Source organism: Manduca sexta, chromosome 28, assembly GCF_014839805.1.
Source record: "Manduca sexta isolate Smith_Timp_Sample1 chromosome 28, JHU_Msex_v1.0, whole genome shotgun sequence".
Lineage (NCBI taxonomy): Eukaryota > Metazoa > Arthropoda > Insecta > Lepidoptera > Sphingidae > Manduca > Manduca sexta.
Window position 1 is genome coordinate 11,132,837 of NC_051142.1, and position 16,468 is coordinate 11,149,304.

At 33.6% G+C, this 16,468-nt stretch overlaps 1 protein-coding gene across 3 annotated transcripts in view; it reads right to left on the reverse strand.

Moving 5' to 3' along the window:
- Positions 1–13,848, reverse strand: part of LOC115446977 (choline-phosphate cytidylyltransferase B) — a 36,067-nt gene extending 22,219 nt beyond the window's left edge. The window contains exon 1 of one of the 3 annotated variants that reach the window (XM_037444388.1): positions 13,377–13,848. In XM_037444388.1, coding sequence (XP_037300285.1) covers positions 13,377–13,517 — 141 coding nt within the window. In that variant the 5' untranslated portion in view covers positions 13,518–13,848. Of the gene's footprint in view, positions 1–2,227; positions 2,654–13,376 lie in introns of those variants that run through there. The other 2 variants (XM_037444386.1, XM_037444387.1) reach the window with 2 other exon arrangements.
- Between the last annotated feature and the right edge of the window lie 2,620 nt (positions 13,849–16,468).

Genomic DNA, 16,468 nt, shown 5'->3' on the forward strand with positions numbered 1-16,468 from the left:
TGTTAACCAACTTTTGTCTTATATAATAAAGTTATAATTACTGGAGATTAGCCAATAGAAAAGCAAATAATATTTACGAGTCACGATCATTGACCAGAGTTTAAAATATAAAATGTGAATAGACATTGCTCATAATTATATTTCGAAATAAAATTTATCGCGCCTAATAATAATAATAAATTAATAAATAATTATTTTTTATAAATTATAATCTTAATGAAAGGAAGGTAGTAAAACCGATATTATTGACACATTTATTAAACGTTAGTAAATTAGTAAACTACTTTGATTTAATATTTTTTTACAGAGTCATATGGAATATGTGATGAATAATATTTAATTTCGCAACAAAATTAATTAAATGGTATCACAAATGCATCCGTAGTAATGCGGCATAAGGGAATGCAGGTTCAATCGAATCATGTGAGCGGTGCTAACGAACTTTACACACTGCAAACGCCCTGGAAACCTCATGTTTAACTAGCTGTTCTTGGTTTGTTGTACCCTCAGATGGTGACGTAATCTTCGGATGATATTTAAAAAATCGCGTTGTGAATTTCAAATAACTCGACACCCATTGCGCGTCCGTTGTTTTTGTTTTATGGATACATCATTTACGTATATACAGTGTACGTCCGTCCCTTTTCAGAACTTGATTCTCCTCGCACTATAAATATAATATGAAGCCCGGCTATGTTATGCTAAGTTTTGCTGATAACTGATATTTTAAATATTGAATGTAATTTCAACACAATGTTAATTACATTAAAATAATTCCGTGTAACAACGAGGAAATGAGTATTTTCCTATACCTAAAGTTATGAAAAGGCGAAATATAAATATATCCTTATTTCAATGTACTTGGTAGACGCAACTTGATATTGCTGGACGGTTAAGCATCGAGAAGTTATTAATCATCTGTGCAGAATGTATGTGGAATAAAATCCTGTTGGGTATTATCCAGATTCCTCGCAGACACGATGGCTCCACGAGATTAGTTACGGTCTATAATTGCAGGTATTCACATAACGGTTCCGACAGCCTGCAGGCTAGTCAATGGCCGAGCAGCATCGCCTACGTAATAATTATTTACAATAATGCTCATAAGAAAAGGTGCATCTCGAACGTTAGAAATGCTTACGGTTAACATTGCGCAGATAATTTGTTGTGAAGGTTAGTTAGGAAATATGCGATAAGCAGTACTTTAGTTTCCCCGTATAAATGTCCGTTTCGAATTGGATAATTATTAAATGGCTTTGAGATAAAGCTTTAATAGATGTCAAGATTTTTCATGTAACCATAGTTTAAAATGTTGTTGATGTAACACTGCAGATATGACAAAATTATCAATAATGAATGGTTATCAGCTGGCCTAAAGACTAAAGGGTGATTAAGTTGGTTTGCAATTTTATGTTCATGAAGAAAAGTGAAGGACGCAAACGAAAATTTTGTGTTCACAATAAAATGAAATAATAATGATAATATGGTTACTGTCAAATATATCTATAATGCCGCAACAATTTGACCGAAAAACTTTAAAACCATAGTATTTATGAGTAATACCTTGATCGTTTTAAAAGTAATTTACACTTTCATGTGCTAATATTTCATGCCCAAACAATTACAGCTGGCACTGAAACACCATTTGTACGTTACGTACGATCACAAGACAATTGTCCTCAACAGTAAACGTAAATATTTGCGAGACAGTTTCATTTTTTGCAATGAATATTGAAATAGTTTCAAATAACTTTCGATATTCACTGTTCTATTTCAATTTACTCTATAAAATCTCATTGATTTTAGATTCTTCGTGGAAACAAGAGGTACTTGGTTATTCATTAACATCTGTTTAAGGTCACGGAATTTGTACCGTCTGCGACAAATAGGTGGTAATTATTACGAACTTTCCACGGTGGTCCAACAGACACTTACTGTGAACTACCCAACTAGGCGCACTTTCACTCAGGTACGAAGCGGAATTTGTTTGCTAAGAAGTTATCGCTATTGGCATACGTTCTCTAACTCACCAAAAAACATGATTTAGAATATTAGAACGCTTATCCACGTTCAAGAACCAGGATACAAGGCTACCGTGTCACTGAACACCTTATAAAGATTTGTTAGCTTATAGACCCGGCGCCGATATAACCCTGGTAACCGCATGGTGACACTTGTCATCATATTTTAAACAGTTTAATCAAACGAATATGAATTTGGTACTCACATTGTGTTCTATTGATTCCTGAGTCAAATATCCGTTTTTTCTGTATCCGTTCAAGCCGTTCTCCAGCTTCCCGTTCACATGTCCGTTCGTTAGTGTCGTAGTCATCGTCAACGTTGACATCATCGACAATTGTTCAAATGTATCCAACGATATAAAATGTTCCAAAATATACAACACTAAACTAAAACTGTCTTATGCATCGTTGAACAAATAAGAAGCATCAAAAATAAATGCTTCAAAAAATTCACAGGACGTTGACAAACGTCAAATAATAAGGCGTTTCGCGTTTGACGGGTATTTGGTGCAATGAGTATTATATCGAGCTGTCATGAAACGGCTTGCTGACAACAGCAAAACGTGCGCTCTTCACGAGTTTATAGCTGTGACTAAGCCGATAGCAGGCGTAGAGCCGCCGAGGAATGTATCTGGTATACAAGTGTTGGGTGTCGGCAGGGGCACGCAGGGTGGCGCGGGGCGGTCGATGCCGGTGGCGCGACGCCGACGTGGAGGCTTGTCTGACACGCGACGTTCCACGACTCGCACCGAAGGGGACTCTCGACTGCCGACCAACCGACCGGCCGAGCATTTACTGCACGCGTTTATACCACGTACGACGTCCAGCATACGGCTCACATTCGTTTAATCTAGACAATTGAATGTTTCAAAATACACGTATTACATATTATAGTTATAGCAGTGCTAGCCTAGTGTAATCATAAGTTCGGTAAAGTTGTGTTTCGCGAAGCAGTCCTTTCTGAGAGCTGAATCAAAATCTGGTGCAGTTCTAAAGCGTTGAATAAGATCATAATCACTTATTGATAATTGTCTTAATGCGCGTTCGTTTTTGATATTCGTGAAATGATTTAATATTTTATTTACTTGTACATCGTATGATTCTAATGATATGATAAGGAAATGTCACAATGATACAGTGTACTTATTTATTTGTACATTGTGTAGTACTCGGTGACTAATGAGTGGGCCAGTACTGATATATTTCAACGATGGAATAAGCTTAATTATTTCAAAAGTCACATCTAACCATACACATAATACCTACAGAGTTTATAAGTATTTCTGCATCTTATTAGGTTCATCACTCCCTAAATTTTTTAATGCGTAGGCGAACATGGAATAAGATAAACAACTGACTTTAGAGTGTTCATTTCGAGAACCTATTTTGTTATACCATACCATGCTGGATTAGATCATAGACCCTACCCGGCATCTACTCCGAATCTATAATTTTTTTTACACAATATGATACTGAATTATGGACATGATGTCAAACTATTAGCATATTTAAAATAATTATAGACAAACAACAAGATAGTAAAGCGAAATAATTATTCTAATTATAACGAGCTCGAGTCGTTTTTTAATATTTAACTATATCACTAAAATCACCAGGTGACAAGACACGTCAATAAGACATTAAATATTTTTTAAGTGACTTTTGAAACACATGAATTGGACATTATTAACTGAGACTATCAATATAGCAATGTCGTTAACTTTGATATATAACGAGCTATCACTTTCAATAATTGCATTTTGACATAGGTAACAAAAATGCAATATTATTTCTAGTATACGATTTGTAAATTTAGATCATTAGCGCTGTCATTTGTCTAATGCTGGCTTATGTATTATTATGTTGAACAGTGTTACTTCGAAACTTGGGCACAAAGCAGACGTTCGTTACGGCGCGCCACGGCCTTAAAACGTCTACGTTCCATCTAGTCACGACTCAGGAGTTATCTCGCACATTTTCTGAGTTGAGATATTCAATTTAAGAACTAGTACAATGTTGGTTTATACCAGTGTTCTAATAAAACATAAAACTTGACTGCCACCACTGCTGTCATCAGGATTTAAGTACGGTTGGAACACATTAAATATGAGTTTGCGGTTAAATGGTTTCTTGTTGGTAGATTTTTTGAAAAATTTACACATGTAAGATTTATTTTAATTCACAATGGGTGCATTGTTTACAATCACAGGGTGTCGGAAAGGAGCGAATTTGTGCTATTTGATCCGTAGCTCGCCCCCCTGGTAGCAAAGTTGTATGATGTATCCGTCCAGACTGCGACCACCGTACACAAGATAGACCCGCCATAGTAGGCCATGTAACTGAGTCACGTTTCGAGTTGAATCTGAGTTTGTATATTAAATTACAAGCAGGCCGCTAAAACTGAGTCTACTAAAAAATCTTGGGAGTAAAATTTTCTTTTTCATTAGACAAAGCAGTATACTTATCATAATGGTGCTGAACAGTATGACCTTGTGCCATATTAAAAATACATATTTGCACGTCAAATATTCTTCTGCATGACGCGAACGATGACGCTCATACATGATGCGAACGTCATATTATCATAATCCGCTCATTAAGAAATCATACGACTATGTGAACATAAAGCTTAAGTGGTAATTAATTGATTTATGTTAGAATTGAAACATACGATTACCTGTGATGGCCGCGTATGCAAATGCATCGATAAATTATAGGTTACTATCGATTGACCAAAGCCAGACGTCGTCATTGATCGTCATCTATCGTGAATAAGGCAGAATTGGCGCTTTAAGTTGGGTATCACTACTTTCAGATCAACGTTTGTTTAAATTATCGTCACCAAAACACTTTAACAACGAATGTAGGTATTATAAAATTGCACCGCTCTACTATTAGTGTTAATTTGATCAGTGCTCTTCACACCTCACTTTCTCATAAGACTGGCGAACTATACCCAAAAGTTACTCTAGTCTCTACAATATAAAAATAAATACTATGATGAGCATTTGGTCGTCTCACTTGAAGCCTTACATGAAAGAAACGATTGGAAAATATTGTATAGTACAATATTTGAAAATAGTAATATAAGTCATATTGTAATTCTCAAAGATATTGTCAAAATTAATAAAATATTTTACTAGTCAGTTGGTTATTTTATACTTAATAATCATAATTTATATTTTCAAGGTAATATCTTGATTATTATCAGACAATACTTATCTAGGCGCGGAAATCGAAAGCTCTTCCTCGACTGTACCACATTTACGCTCACATGTTGTTTTATTAAGTATAATAAGTTGGTAAAACTTTGAGACCACGGACATAATTAGACCTTCGCTCATCGACACTACTATGTCTAAAATATAATCGATAATCACGCGGGTAAATGTATAGACAGAAAATGTTGAAGACTTGAATGTATACGACATTGTATCCATTTCGATATAAATAGAATAACAAACTTCTTAGATTATAAATTTTGCCAAAATAAAATATCTAGATTCAACGTTTCTGAGAATGAATCATTTTCATTTAAGTGCGATCCTTGAAAGTGTTACACGAATGATTACTTTAGCAATCTTATCTCGCGATACCGCGCCCAATTATCTTAGAACTTAGTCTAACAAATAGAAATTAAACATCGCCGATATAAAATATTTAATGAAAGTCAGATATTTTCATAAATATTTTTATTTTGTATTTAGTCAGTCATCGTTGACTAAATACAAAATAAAAATATTCATGTTGAATTTTTTTTTTACTGCAAGCAAAGGTATTATATGTTAAATACATTTTATTTTTCTTAAAGGTACATCAAGCTCTAGATAGACAATGCAGAGGTGAAACGAGTGAATAGCATTTTAACAAATCAATTTAAATCTTCCAAGAATAAGCTTAGTTTCGTACGTGGTGCTACTCAATACAAAAACATAAACATCATGTCCTAAATGTGTAGAAGTGGCCGGATCGTTAAACATAATATCGTTTTAACTACTTGTACAATGCATAAGTACTTTACACAATGCCAATGCCCTCCCATGTAGAGACTAACAAAACAAATATACGTCCTCTATTTTGTCATAGGCACTTACTATCCATATCATTATTTAAAAATATAATTAGGTTCAACAAGCCATCAACACTAGACTCTATTTAAATACATTATGATTTTGTTTGTAGTACATAAAGCAGAAATTGATATTTCATCTTCAGTATTTATTGTTATTGGGTTATTATCTAAAAGTATAGCTTTTATTCGCTAACGCAGGTTTTTTATTATTTATGAGTACCTATGAATTTTCGATTATCCTTAGGGTATAGATTTGGTACAAACATCAGGCCATTTTGCTAATCCGACAATATATTATTCGTATCGCTGTTGGGCGTCATAAATGTGCATGGTAATACTGATACGCGGTCTTGAGACATCACTGTGATGAACTTTGGTCTACCAATGGAGATACGTATGCCGAAAAATCACTGTACTATAAAAAAGAAACGCATACAAGTTACAACTAGATCTACGATCAGTAGCGTAAGGTTTAAATTTACTATTACAGCTATAAAGTATTATTTGATCGGAAACAATTTTTTATTTTCATCGACTGATACACAATATACGTTTATTCCATGAAATACGGTGATTTCTCTACCTGGAGAGGAAGCGGAGATTATTTTTACTCGTAGGTGCTTACATTAAACCGGGTAATATTCTAGGTATTGATTTATTTCTACAGAAATGGCAACGACCGGCCCACTAACCGAAATGTGGGCGTCAAATTATCTTTCTCTAGTATCGTTGTTGCCAACACTGACACATTGTCACACATTACAGCCAAAAATACACAAGAGACCGTTCAATGTTTGATTTGTTCAGCCTTTAGATAAGATAGTCCTACTAATATTATAAATGCGAAAGTTTGTGAAGATGGATGTAGGTATGTTTGTTACTCTTTCACGAAAAAACTACTGAACGGATTGGAATGAAACTTTATTTTGTGTAATTTGGTCATATTAAAACGATACATATCAAGTAAGTAGGAAAAAAAATTATCCCGGAAAATTCCTTAATGCGCGCGAAGCTGCGAGCAAAAGTTAGTACGTTATTAATAAACTACTTAATCAAAATTAAATTAACAAAATCGAACGCAACAAGAATCATTTAAATTAAAGCACGGGGTAAAATATTATCGCTGAACAAACATAAAAAAAAATTACGACGAATAAATAAACTCATTTGGCGTCGGTTAAAAAGGAAGCAAACCTCTGCTAGTAGAAGGCTGCTGTCGCCTATCAATGTCTGAAAGCCATCAGTCGACACTCATTGCACATCTGGAAATTATAAAGAGTAAAGATCGGGTTTTAACCAATTGGTTATAAACCCCAAAATGAGGTTCAAATAGAGTCATATTGACGTTGCGTTAATAACTGAAACCACATACTCGGCTTTACCTCTGCTAGCATTGTGCAAAAATCACCTTTGAATAACGAATATTTTCTCAAAAAATCTAGTTTCATTTTCTGATTTTTTTTATCGTTTTGTTGTTCAGTACGAATATTATGTGTGCTTGGATGTATTTCTGACTGAAAGTGTCGTGTTGCGGCTGCGATGAATTCTTTTTGAGTAGTAGAAGCAATTTGTGAATTAAAAAAAAACTTTATCGGTATTTATTTTGTTAGTAATTAACACTTTTTTTTATATTTACAATTAGAGTAACTTAATGTAAAGTGTTATTTTCAATAAGGTACGCATGTGTGTTAAAATGACTATATTGTTCGTATTTTTTTTTTGTTTGTCCAGTGGTATTATTTTTTTTTATTCCGTGGTCCGATTCAAATGAAGCGAAACGCAAAAAGAAGCAATCGATTTTGTATACCTTCGGAATGGTCCCATTTTAATTTAATTGGTATAAGACCTTAAACTTCGAAAATGCAGGGAGAAATCAGAATACAATGGGATGAGAATGAATATTATTGTATTAAATCTAATTATATATGATATATAAATTTACAAATAACAAAATTGCTAAGTTAGGCAAATACACAAAAACTATTAAATTTACATTAGGTGCTACTCTCAAAAAATAAAAATAATGTACAATAATAAGCATAAAAACAAAAATTGGACAGAAAATCACGTTGCTTGTGTGTTAATAACTTATATTTTTTTGATTAGTAGATTTTGGGGTAGGTTTTGTTTTTGTTAAAGTCTTTATTTTTTGCTCTTTTTGTCCTATTTATCTATCTGTCCATGTAATAGGGTACCGGACTCATTTTTGTTCTTTACTTTTATCAAATATTTACATAATATACATTATAACGCAGAAGGAATTTTTAAAATCCGGTAAAAAATCAACAAGTTATAAGTCTTTGAATTTCGGTGGAAGGGGTAATTAACAAGAAACAGAGAAGAGACGAAATATCCACATGTGACGTCATCGGGAATTACGACGCGTGCGAAAGAAAGAGGTGTAGCGATATCCCCACATCGCGCCCACTTCTGCACATTACAATATTTTAAATATGAATTACTCGCTCATTTTTTAACCAATTTTTATGCAGTTTTCGCAAGAGTACTTCTTTTTCATATTATTAACCATTACATATAGAATAATAGACAAAATCAAGCATAGGCCGGTCCCCTATTAGAGAAATCTAATTATAACCGCAAATATGAATAGTGCTCAACAGCCACAATTTCATTAAACCATGGATGCCGTATAATAATTAGTTTTGTCTAATAACGCTCCAACAAATTTATTTGAACAATCCAATAGTACAGTTAGTGTGCCGACCAAGATATAGCGTGTATGTGGAGCGTATAGAAGCACAAATAAAAAATATACATTGTTTAAATATTTGTACATAAGAAAATCGAATAGTACGAAACCCTATCAGGGTGCAAGATATATTCATACTTAACCGCATTTTTCGTAAGGCTATTATCAACTGATAAAAAAGTAAAATAATCAAAAAAACGTAGGCATGGCATGCACACAAGCTATATGTGATAGATTTCAAGGCGATTTCAATTGCGAGCACAGCCGGCACGGCTCTGTCGCATGATGAACTTGTGCACGTTTTGTAATCGACAAATTACGCAACTGAAGCGACGCGAGCGCGCTCGAAATAACGCCGTGAAAATAAACCATATCACTACTGATAACTGATAACACACGCGATGTTTCACACTGATTCCTTTAATTAATTATGTGTTAACTATCGCTTAATAGATTTCGATAGTGCCGCCACGCCACGATCACGCTGAAAAGCATAAAAAATACTACGTAGTATGATACAATTGTTGGCATAAACTTAACGACATCTTACAATAGTCAATAAAAAACAAATGTATTGACAAACAACAGCTACAAACAACAACTATCATCATTATCCGAAAACAACATCCCCTTTAGCTGCAGTAAAACAGCCAACACCCACTTTCAATTTCATTTATAATGTTCATTAATTCGCGTTCTATAAATAAGACGTGTCAACAAATGTTTACATACGAACTACGAGATACTATGAGCGTACGGTAGCTCGGGAGCGGCTAGTGGATATGTTGGAGTGGCATGGTCACTGATCACGCCACATTGTTGGCCGCGAGCCTAATCTGCGCATGTGGATTTCATTTTTATATACCTTGTGGCATACATGACGTGAATTGTGTGTACCTCATTTTTCTATGGGTTAGGATCCGCCGAACTATCTCTTCAAACGAACTTTTCAGACGATTCGTCAATTACATAATCACTGTAAACGCTTTTCAACGAAGAAACAAAATAACATTTCTGCAGAAAGTGCAGGAAAGACATGATGGAGTATCCACAATGGGATCCAATGAGGCCCGTTTGTCGTCGTTGGTCGTTAATGAGGCGGAAGAAAATGAAAAGAATGGCAGCTTCAACTGGATCCTGCGTTTTTCGTACGAATGGAGCGATAAAAATGAAGCCTCTTATAAGCACATTGAACTACAAAAATGATTAATATATTTTACTACTAAGATTGTAGTTATCTTTTGCTAGAAAAGAATTAAATTGTTTCAGGTGCTACTACTGTTTTTCTCTTTTACTCTGGTACAACAAATTACATACAATACACCTGATGATCTTTGTCTAAATATAATATCGACCACCGAGAGACGTTGCTTTTCTTTCATTGCTTGTAAACATACTGATGAAATTTGGCTCCAAATCAAAAAAAGTTCAGGAATCTCCTAACCGAGTCATCATATAATTTAGTGTTACTGTGATAAGACTAAAATTGCGTCGTATCTATGGCGTCATAATATTTATTCGTGTGATTCATCAGGTTAACTCAATACAGAGTATAAGTAGTAGTGACGAACCGCAATAAGTACATAGATATTATTGTATTGATTTATTTATGAGCAATCAGTTCAAATAAAGATATGACTCAATGGAGTCAGTCGGATGATATTGTGTTATAAATTCCAGATTTTAGAGCAATTGTGTGAAGAAAATGTATTGAAAAACAGTACACCAAGAATTTTTTTATCGTTCCGAGTGTTTTTATTTAATCAACGATAGAACTTTGATACCATAAATAATGGTTTAGTTTACATCTTGGTATAGGCGATTGTATCTACAGAAAAACTATTAAATCTTAATATAAGTCTTCAATGAAGACGAAGTTGTAGAGTAAAGACAAAACATTTATAAAGTAACGAAGTTTCATGTATAATAGCACACCACACTAAGCTAAATCATACTATTATTCGGAGAAATGAATAATTCTATCAAAGAAGATTGTGTTTAACTTTATGAGAAAATACTTTGAAATAGACATGACGTGTTTACCGTTAAGACATCAGATCATGAGTACGTGCGGAAATAAACAGCTACGTACATCGTCACATTTGGATCCAGCACGCGTACCAATCAAATGCACATTGGATTCATCAGCGGTTGGCCAGTTCTTAGTACTCATCTCGTACAATATGAAGGCTATTGTAGACAATGAACTCCTAAACTATCATGCAGGGGCAGATTTTTTCGTTGGGATGAGGACATTGTGCGGGTCCTGTTTCACTACGTGTCACCTTTACCATACCGACGCGACACGAACGGACTTAAGCCCGAATCTACATGACTGTAATTTTTTTCAGATATTTTTTGTCAATTACGATAATTGGTTCAAATAGCGTAAATAACCTTAGGGGACACACACAAAGGTTCGTGAATTACGCGCGTAGAACTATTAAATAAATTGTGTGATCATTTCGCGCGCCGATCCTAGACGCACCCTGTTTTGACGCAACGCGCGTGTACTGTGCCAGTATTATTGTGAGAAGTCATTAAAAGCAACTTCATAATAAGGGGTACAAAAGAAGCAAACTGAACTACATTTTGCGAGCATTGCGTGAATCAGTAGTAAAGGCGCATGAACGGCCCGCACGCAGCATATTCGTTAAATGTGTACATACTCTTTAGACAAAAAAACAACCTCATTAGTAAATACTAATGAATTATTTTTTTTTATTACTCATTTCTCAGGATGGCGAGCGCAGTGGCATACCAAACAATACTTTGTAATTCAAGGTGTTGGGTGGTGTTCCTATTGTTTATGGGCGGTCGTATCAGCCGCACGGCAAGCTCGTCTCGTCATTCAAAGCAATAAGAAAAAAACTACATTACACACTAAATTAAATGCTTCGTTCGTCCTTTAACTTTAATAAAACGACCTAGTTATTCAAGCAGCCTCCCGTCAGGACGTTAAAAGAATATTTTTCATCTAACCAAGTCAGAATCTTGGTCTCCTGTATATTCCATTGTAGCTAATGTTATATTTTCTGTGTGACGTTACTACAGTTAAGATCAAGAGTTGGAAACACTTATCCAATAAGAATAACCCTTTGGACATAGTAATGTGACCATATTTTGGGAGTCACCATTTGGTGATTATTAATTGCAATTTAATACATCAATAGCACAACATAATATTATAAAATTAAAATCACATATAAAGCTGAACAGTTTGTTTGTTCGGTTGTATGTGTTAATCTCAGGATTTACTGGTTCGAATTGAATAATGCGATAAACTCAAAAACAACTTACAGGATTTTATGAAATTTGGTATGGAGATAGTTTGAGATACTGGGAAGGACATAAACTACTCTCTATCCCAGAAAATTATATAGCGCCAATTTTATCCCGGAAATATTTTCTCAGGAAATTTTTCGTACGGGCAGAGCTGTGAGCACATGTTAGTACTCTATATGGATGTTTATAAACAATATTATTATACAATATAGTTAATTTTCATTGCATAAACATGCATATTAAGAAAGAGTTTGTATTCTGTAGTGTGACTTATTAGTGATTGTGAAATAAAACATGATAAATTGTGTGACCGCAGGCTTGGAGGACCAATATATAACATTTTTTTGTTTTAGCAAATTACTATTATTATTTGGATCAGGCTTGTGTGAAATTTTGTCTCTCATAATTCTTGATGCCTCCCGCAGAATATTATTATACACTTTTCCAACAGTACAAGACAAATTTGGTTTTTATCAAAAGAATTTTTATGTTATTTTATCAGTAAACAAATTTTACTCATGAAGTTAATTTTATATTGATCATTATGATGTTACCTAATGCAGGTATTGTATATTATCAATAATCAATTCAACTTTAGTAACTATCTAGTACTTTAGTAAATTTATATAGATTTTCACCTTAATATTACACATAATAAATGTACATAAAACAATGGTTAAAATTTAGAATCTTGTAACAGGACTTTGAGGTAAAAAGTGGTTGCAATTACTAAGATTATGCTCTTGGAATACAAATTCATCACTCAAGTTTTGCTGAAATACATTTTTGGCAAAACACAAATTTAAAAAATCTAAATTCAAAATGTACAAAGAGGAGTTTTGTTCTTGAAAAAATATTTTTGTTGCTCGTGCGCCTCTACCAAGCTCAGCTCGCGCATAGACATGGTGTACATAGTTCCAACCTAACCTAACCAACATGAAGAATTATGAACAGCTTTTATAATGACAAGCTGGTATTACAGATATTTAATTTCAATTTCCATTTTTACGTAAGTGAAAATTGACACAGTATTTTTCACCTAATATTTACCTATTTTAGCCATGTAAATTAAAAAAAAAACATATGTTCTTACCCCAGAAATGGTTTGGTTATAAAAACTAAATCAATTCATGCCATTTTTGATGCTCAAATTAGGTTACAAGAAACTAAATCGCAGCCAAAATAACTTTTTAATGTTTTAAGGAGAATTATTCACAAATTGCTTACTATAAATCTGTGTTGGCGGGAATTATGTCTCAAAAATATATACTGATTAGTGATTACTAACCTGACCAGATTCACAAAGTATTTGACTGGTGGTGCTTGAGAAACTGGTGATACTGGCGGTGCGTCCTTCACCACTGCCACCCTCCAACAACTTCGAGTCCATGTCTTCTTCACTACCAATACGCGATCTCTTACGGGACATGATTACATCGCCCGCCAGAATATTACAATAACAAAATCTCTCTTTAATTATTTTACTTCTAATACTCTCCACCAAATAAAATACTAGCACGCCGCTACTTTCATAACGCAGACACGCCGCTATTTATTTTCATACACGAAAAATTTAAGAAAATATTTCAAAAATATAATTGAGCACACAAACTACCATAAGCCGTTAGATTTATTATCTAATCGGTCCAGAGACTTAATGTATATAATGAAGCCTTAAGAACTTTTAAAAAAAATAAATTACTCTAGTTTTCTTTATAGACATTGAATGAATTATTACGACACTGAGGGACTTCGTACTTTGACAATTGACAATTGACTTAAGTTGTTTTTAGTGATGGGCGATGTCGAATTACAATAAGTACCTTGAAAATCATTCATACATTGAAATAATTTTAATATTACAACTAATTTCAAAATGTATATAAAATTATATAGAATAATTAAAATCCAGAAATGAAATTCAGATTCTGAAAAAAGAATTTTCTCTATATAATTTTAAAATTTAAAAATCATTATTATTCACTCATTAACGATTCAGCTTAATCAATGAGATAACCCCGTATTGTATGAATTCTGTACACTGATGTATAAGAGAAACAAGCAAGTTTTATCCTTGAAGTCAAACGATTCGGAGCGTCCGAAATCCGATCGGAATTCAACTCAAGGTAAAAGCAAATGTATACGCCTACTCTAATGCAGGAAGACGGTGGAAGACGGCACGGAAGAATATAAAACGCCGCGCACTTTTAAAATTTGTTAAAATACTCCGTGCATTTACGGAGGTTTGCTGAGTATTCAATTTAAGTTTTACGTCGATGTAATACCACTACATCGACGTAAAACTTAAATTGAATGGCGTTTATACTATATGGCGTTTTTCATTTTTCTATTAAGGTCAGGTGGGGTAAGTGCGCCGACGGGGTAAGTGCACCTACCCTAAAAAAATCGAGAACTATTGATGTTATACAATTACCGCAATCTTACATCTATGCTACTAACTGAAATACAGTTCCACTAAAAACATAAATGGCTATGTTCATTTTAATACGATTTATTCGCCATTTTATTTTAAGTGTCATTTAGACCCGTAAACCGAGATGACCCCGTGAAAGATAACATCAAATATTTCAAGGTCCATTTCATACATTTTGTTTCAGTATTGGCAGTAAAGAATTTAATTCACGTCTAGTTAGTGATTAGTTCTCGCAGTTGAAGAAAAATGTAAAAATAATTAATAATCATGGATATTTCTGCCTTTAAAATTTCGTCATATTAAATTTTAAAGGCCGAAATATCCATGATTATTAATTATTTTTACATTTTTCTTCAACTGCGAGAACTAATCACTAACTAGACGTGAATTTAAATTCTTTACTTGCCAATACTTGTTTAGTTACCCAGATTAAAGCCGAAACAAAATGTATGAAAATGGACCTTGAGGTATCGCCTTAACATATTTCTGTAAACCAGTAAGGTGCATACATAGTTTAAACCTTTTATTTTAACTTCCTGCCTGAATTTTATTTATATATACTAAAATAAAGGATTTTTTAGCAATGCGAAAAAATGTACCTAAAATTGTCGAGTAGGGCAAGTGCGCCACAGTTAATAGTCGTATGGCGCACTTGCCCCTGATCCATATATAACCAACCTTTTTTGAGAATAAGTTTTACTAATATGAATTATTGTTATTAAAATGTTATACTTAACAGCAGATTTTTTTGTATTCAAGGTATTTTGTTTTGAGCCGACTTAAATAAAAGGGTGTATTAGTTAATTCGTTTTTACAAAAGAAAAACTGAAATACCTTGGTGTAGAGCAACTTTACGTGAATAGGTTGCAACTGTTCGATCAGGCACGTTATCTGGGTATAATGCAGCTCAAACATATCAAATGTCATAAGGCCAAATTCTAAGTAATTGAGTTATAACGCATTCAAAATTGTTAATTTCTACATTTTTGTATTTTTTTTAGTTTTTAGAAATAAAATGGATTTTATATTAGGGCTACCATTTTTTTATTCCAACACATCCGCACACAAAACTCTAACATAGCAAAAAAATATATATAAAAAAAAAATCTAAAATGTTTTCAAGCCCTGATTTACGTATATATGGCGCACTTGCCCCGAATTTGATTTGACAGCCATAGTTTGTTATAATATTGAGTGATTAAAAATTATCCAAGAGCAATGCGAGTAAAACTTATTTCTCTATGGACTAAAGTGTGTGTTTTCTTTATAATGTTTCATATTGGCAGTTTTTTTTACACAGGCGCACTTACCCCATTTCCGGAGGCAAGTGCGCCTACTACCATTTTTTTTTACTTTGAGCAAAATATTAATTTATGGTCCGATTTCCTTGAATGGCTATAGGTTGTTATCACAAAATACCAAATATTCTTAAATTAATAAAATTACATTCTTAAGTCAGCACAAAAAGAAATTATTTTGCATTGAATCCAGCTATGAAAATTTTATGGCGCACTTCCCCCGACTGACCTTAATACAAGATAAAACTTCCTTCTGAAGTTATGAGAACTGGCCTTGTAGTAGGTTGTAGCAGTGATGGATACCCTGGTTGTGGAATTTCCTTTTTTAGACGAATTCATCAACTTGTTTACATTTTTTTGTGTACGATAACCACGTTGTCTTTGTAGAACTGGATGGTCCCGATTACCGATCCCATAATAAATATGTTTTATTGTTTATTGCCGATTTCCTAAAAATTACGTCCTTGGGCAAAAATGGTAATCCCTGCGCAGAAGAATTTTACAACTGATTCTACAGTATTCTAGGGTCTCTGGTTCGAATCCAGTCAGGCAGCAACATCGGGGCTTTCTCTCTTAATTTTTAGTAATGATTTCTTATGTTTATGCGAATGTTAGACATTAAAATTAAACTATTTATTTATGATAGGA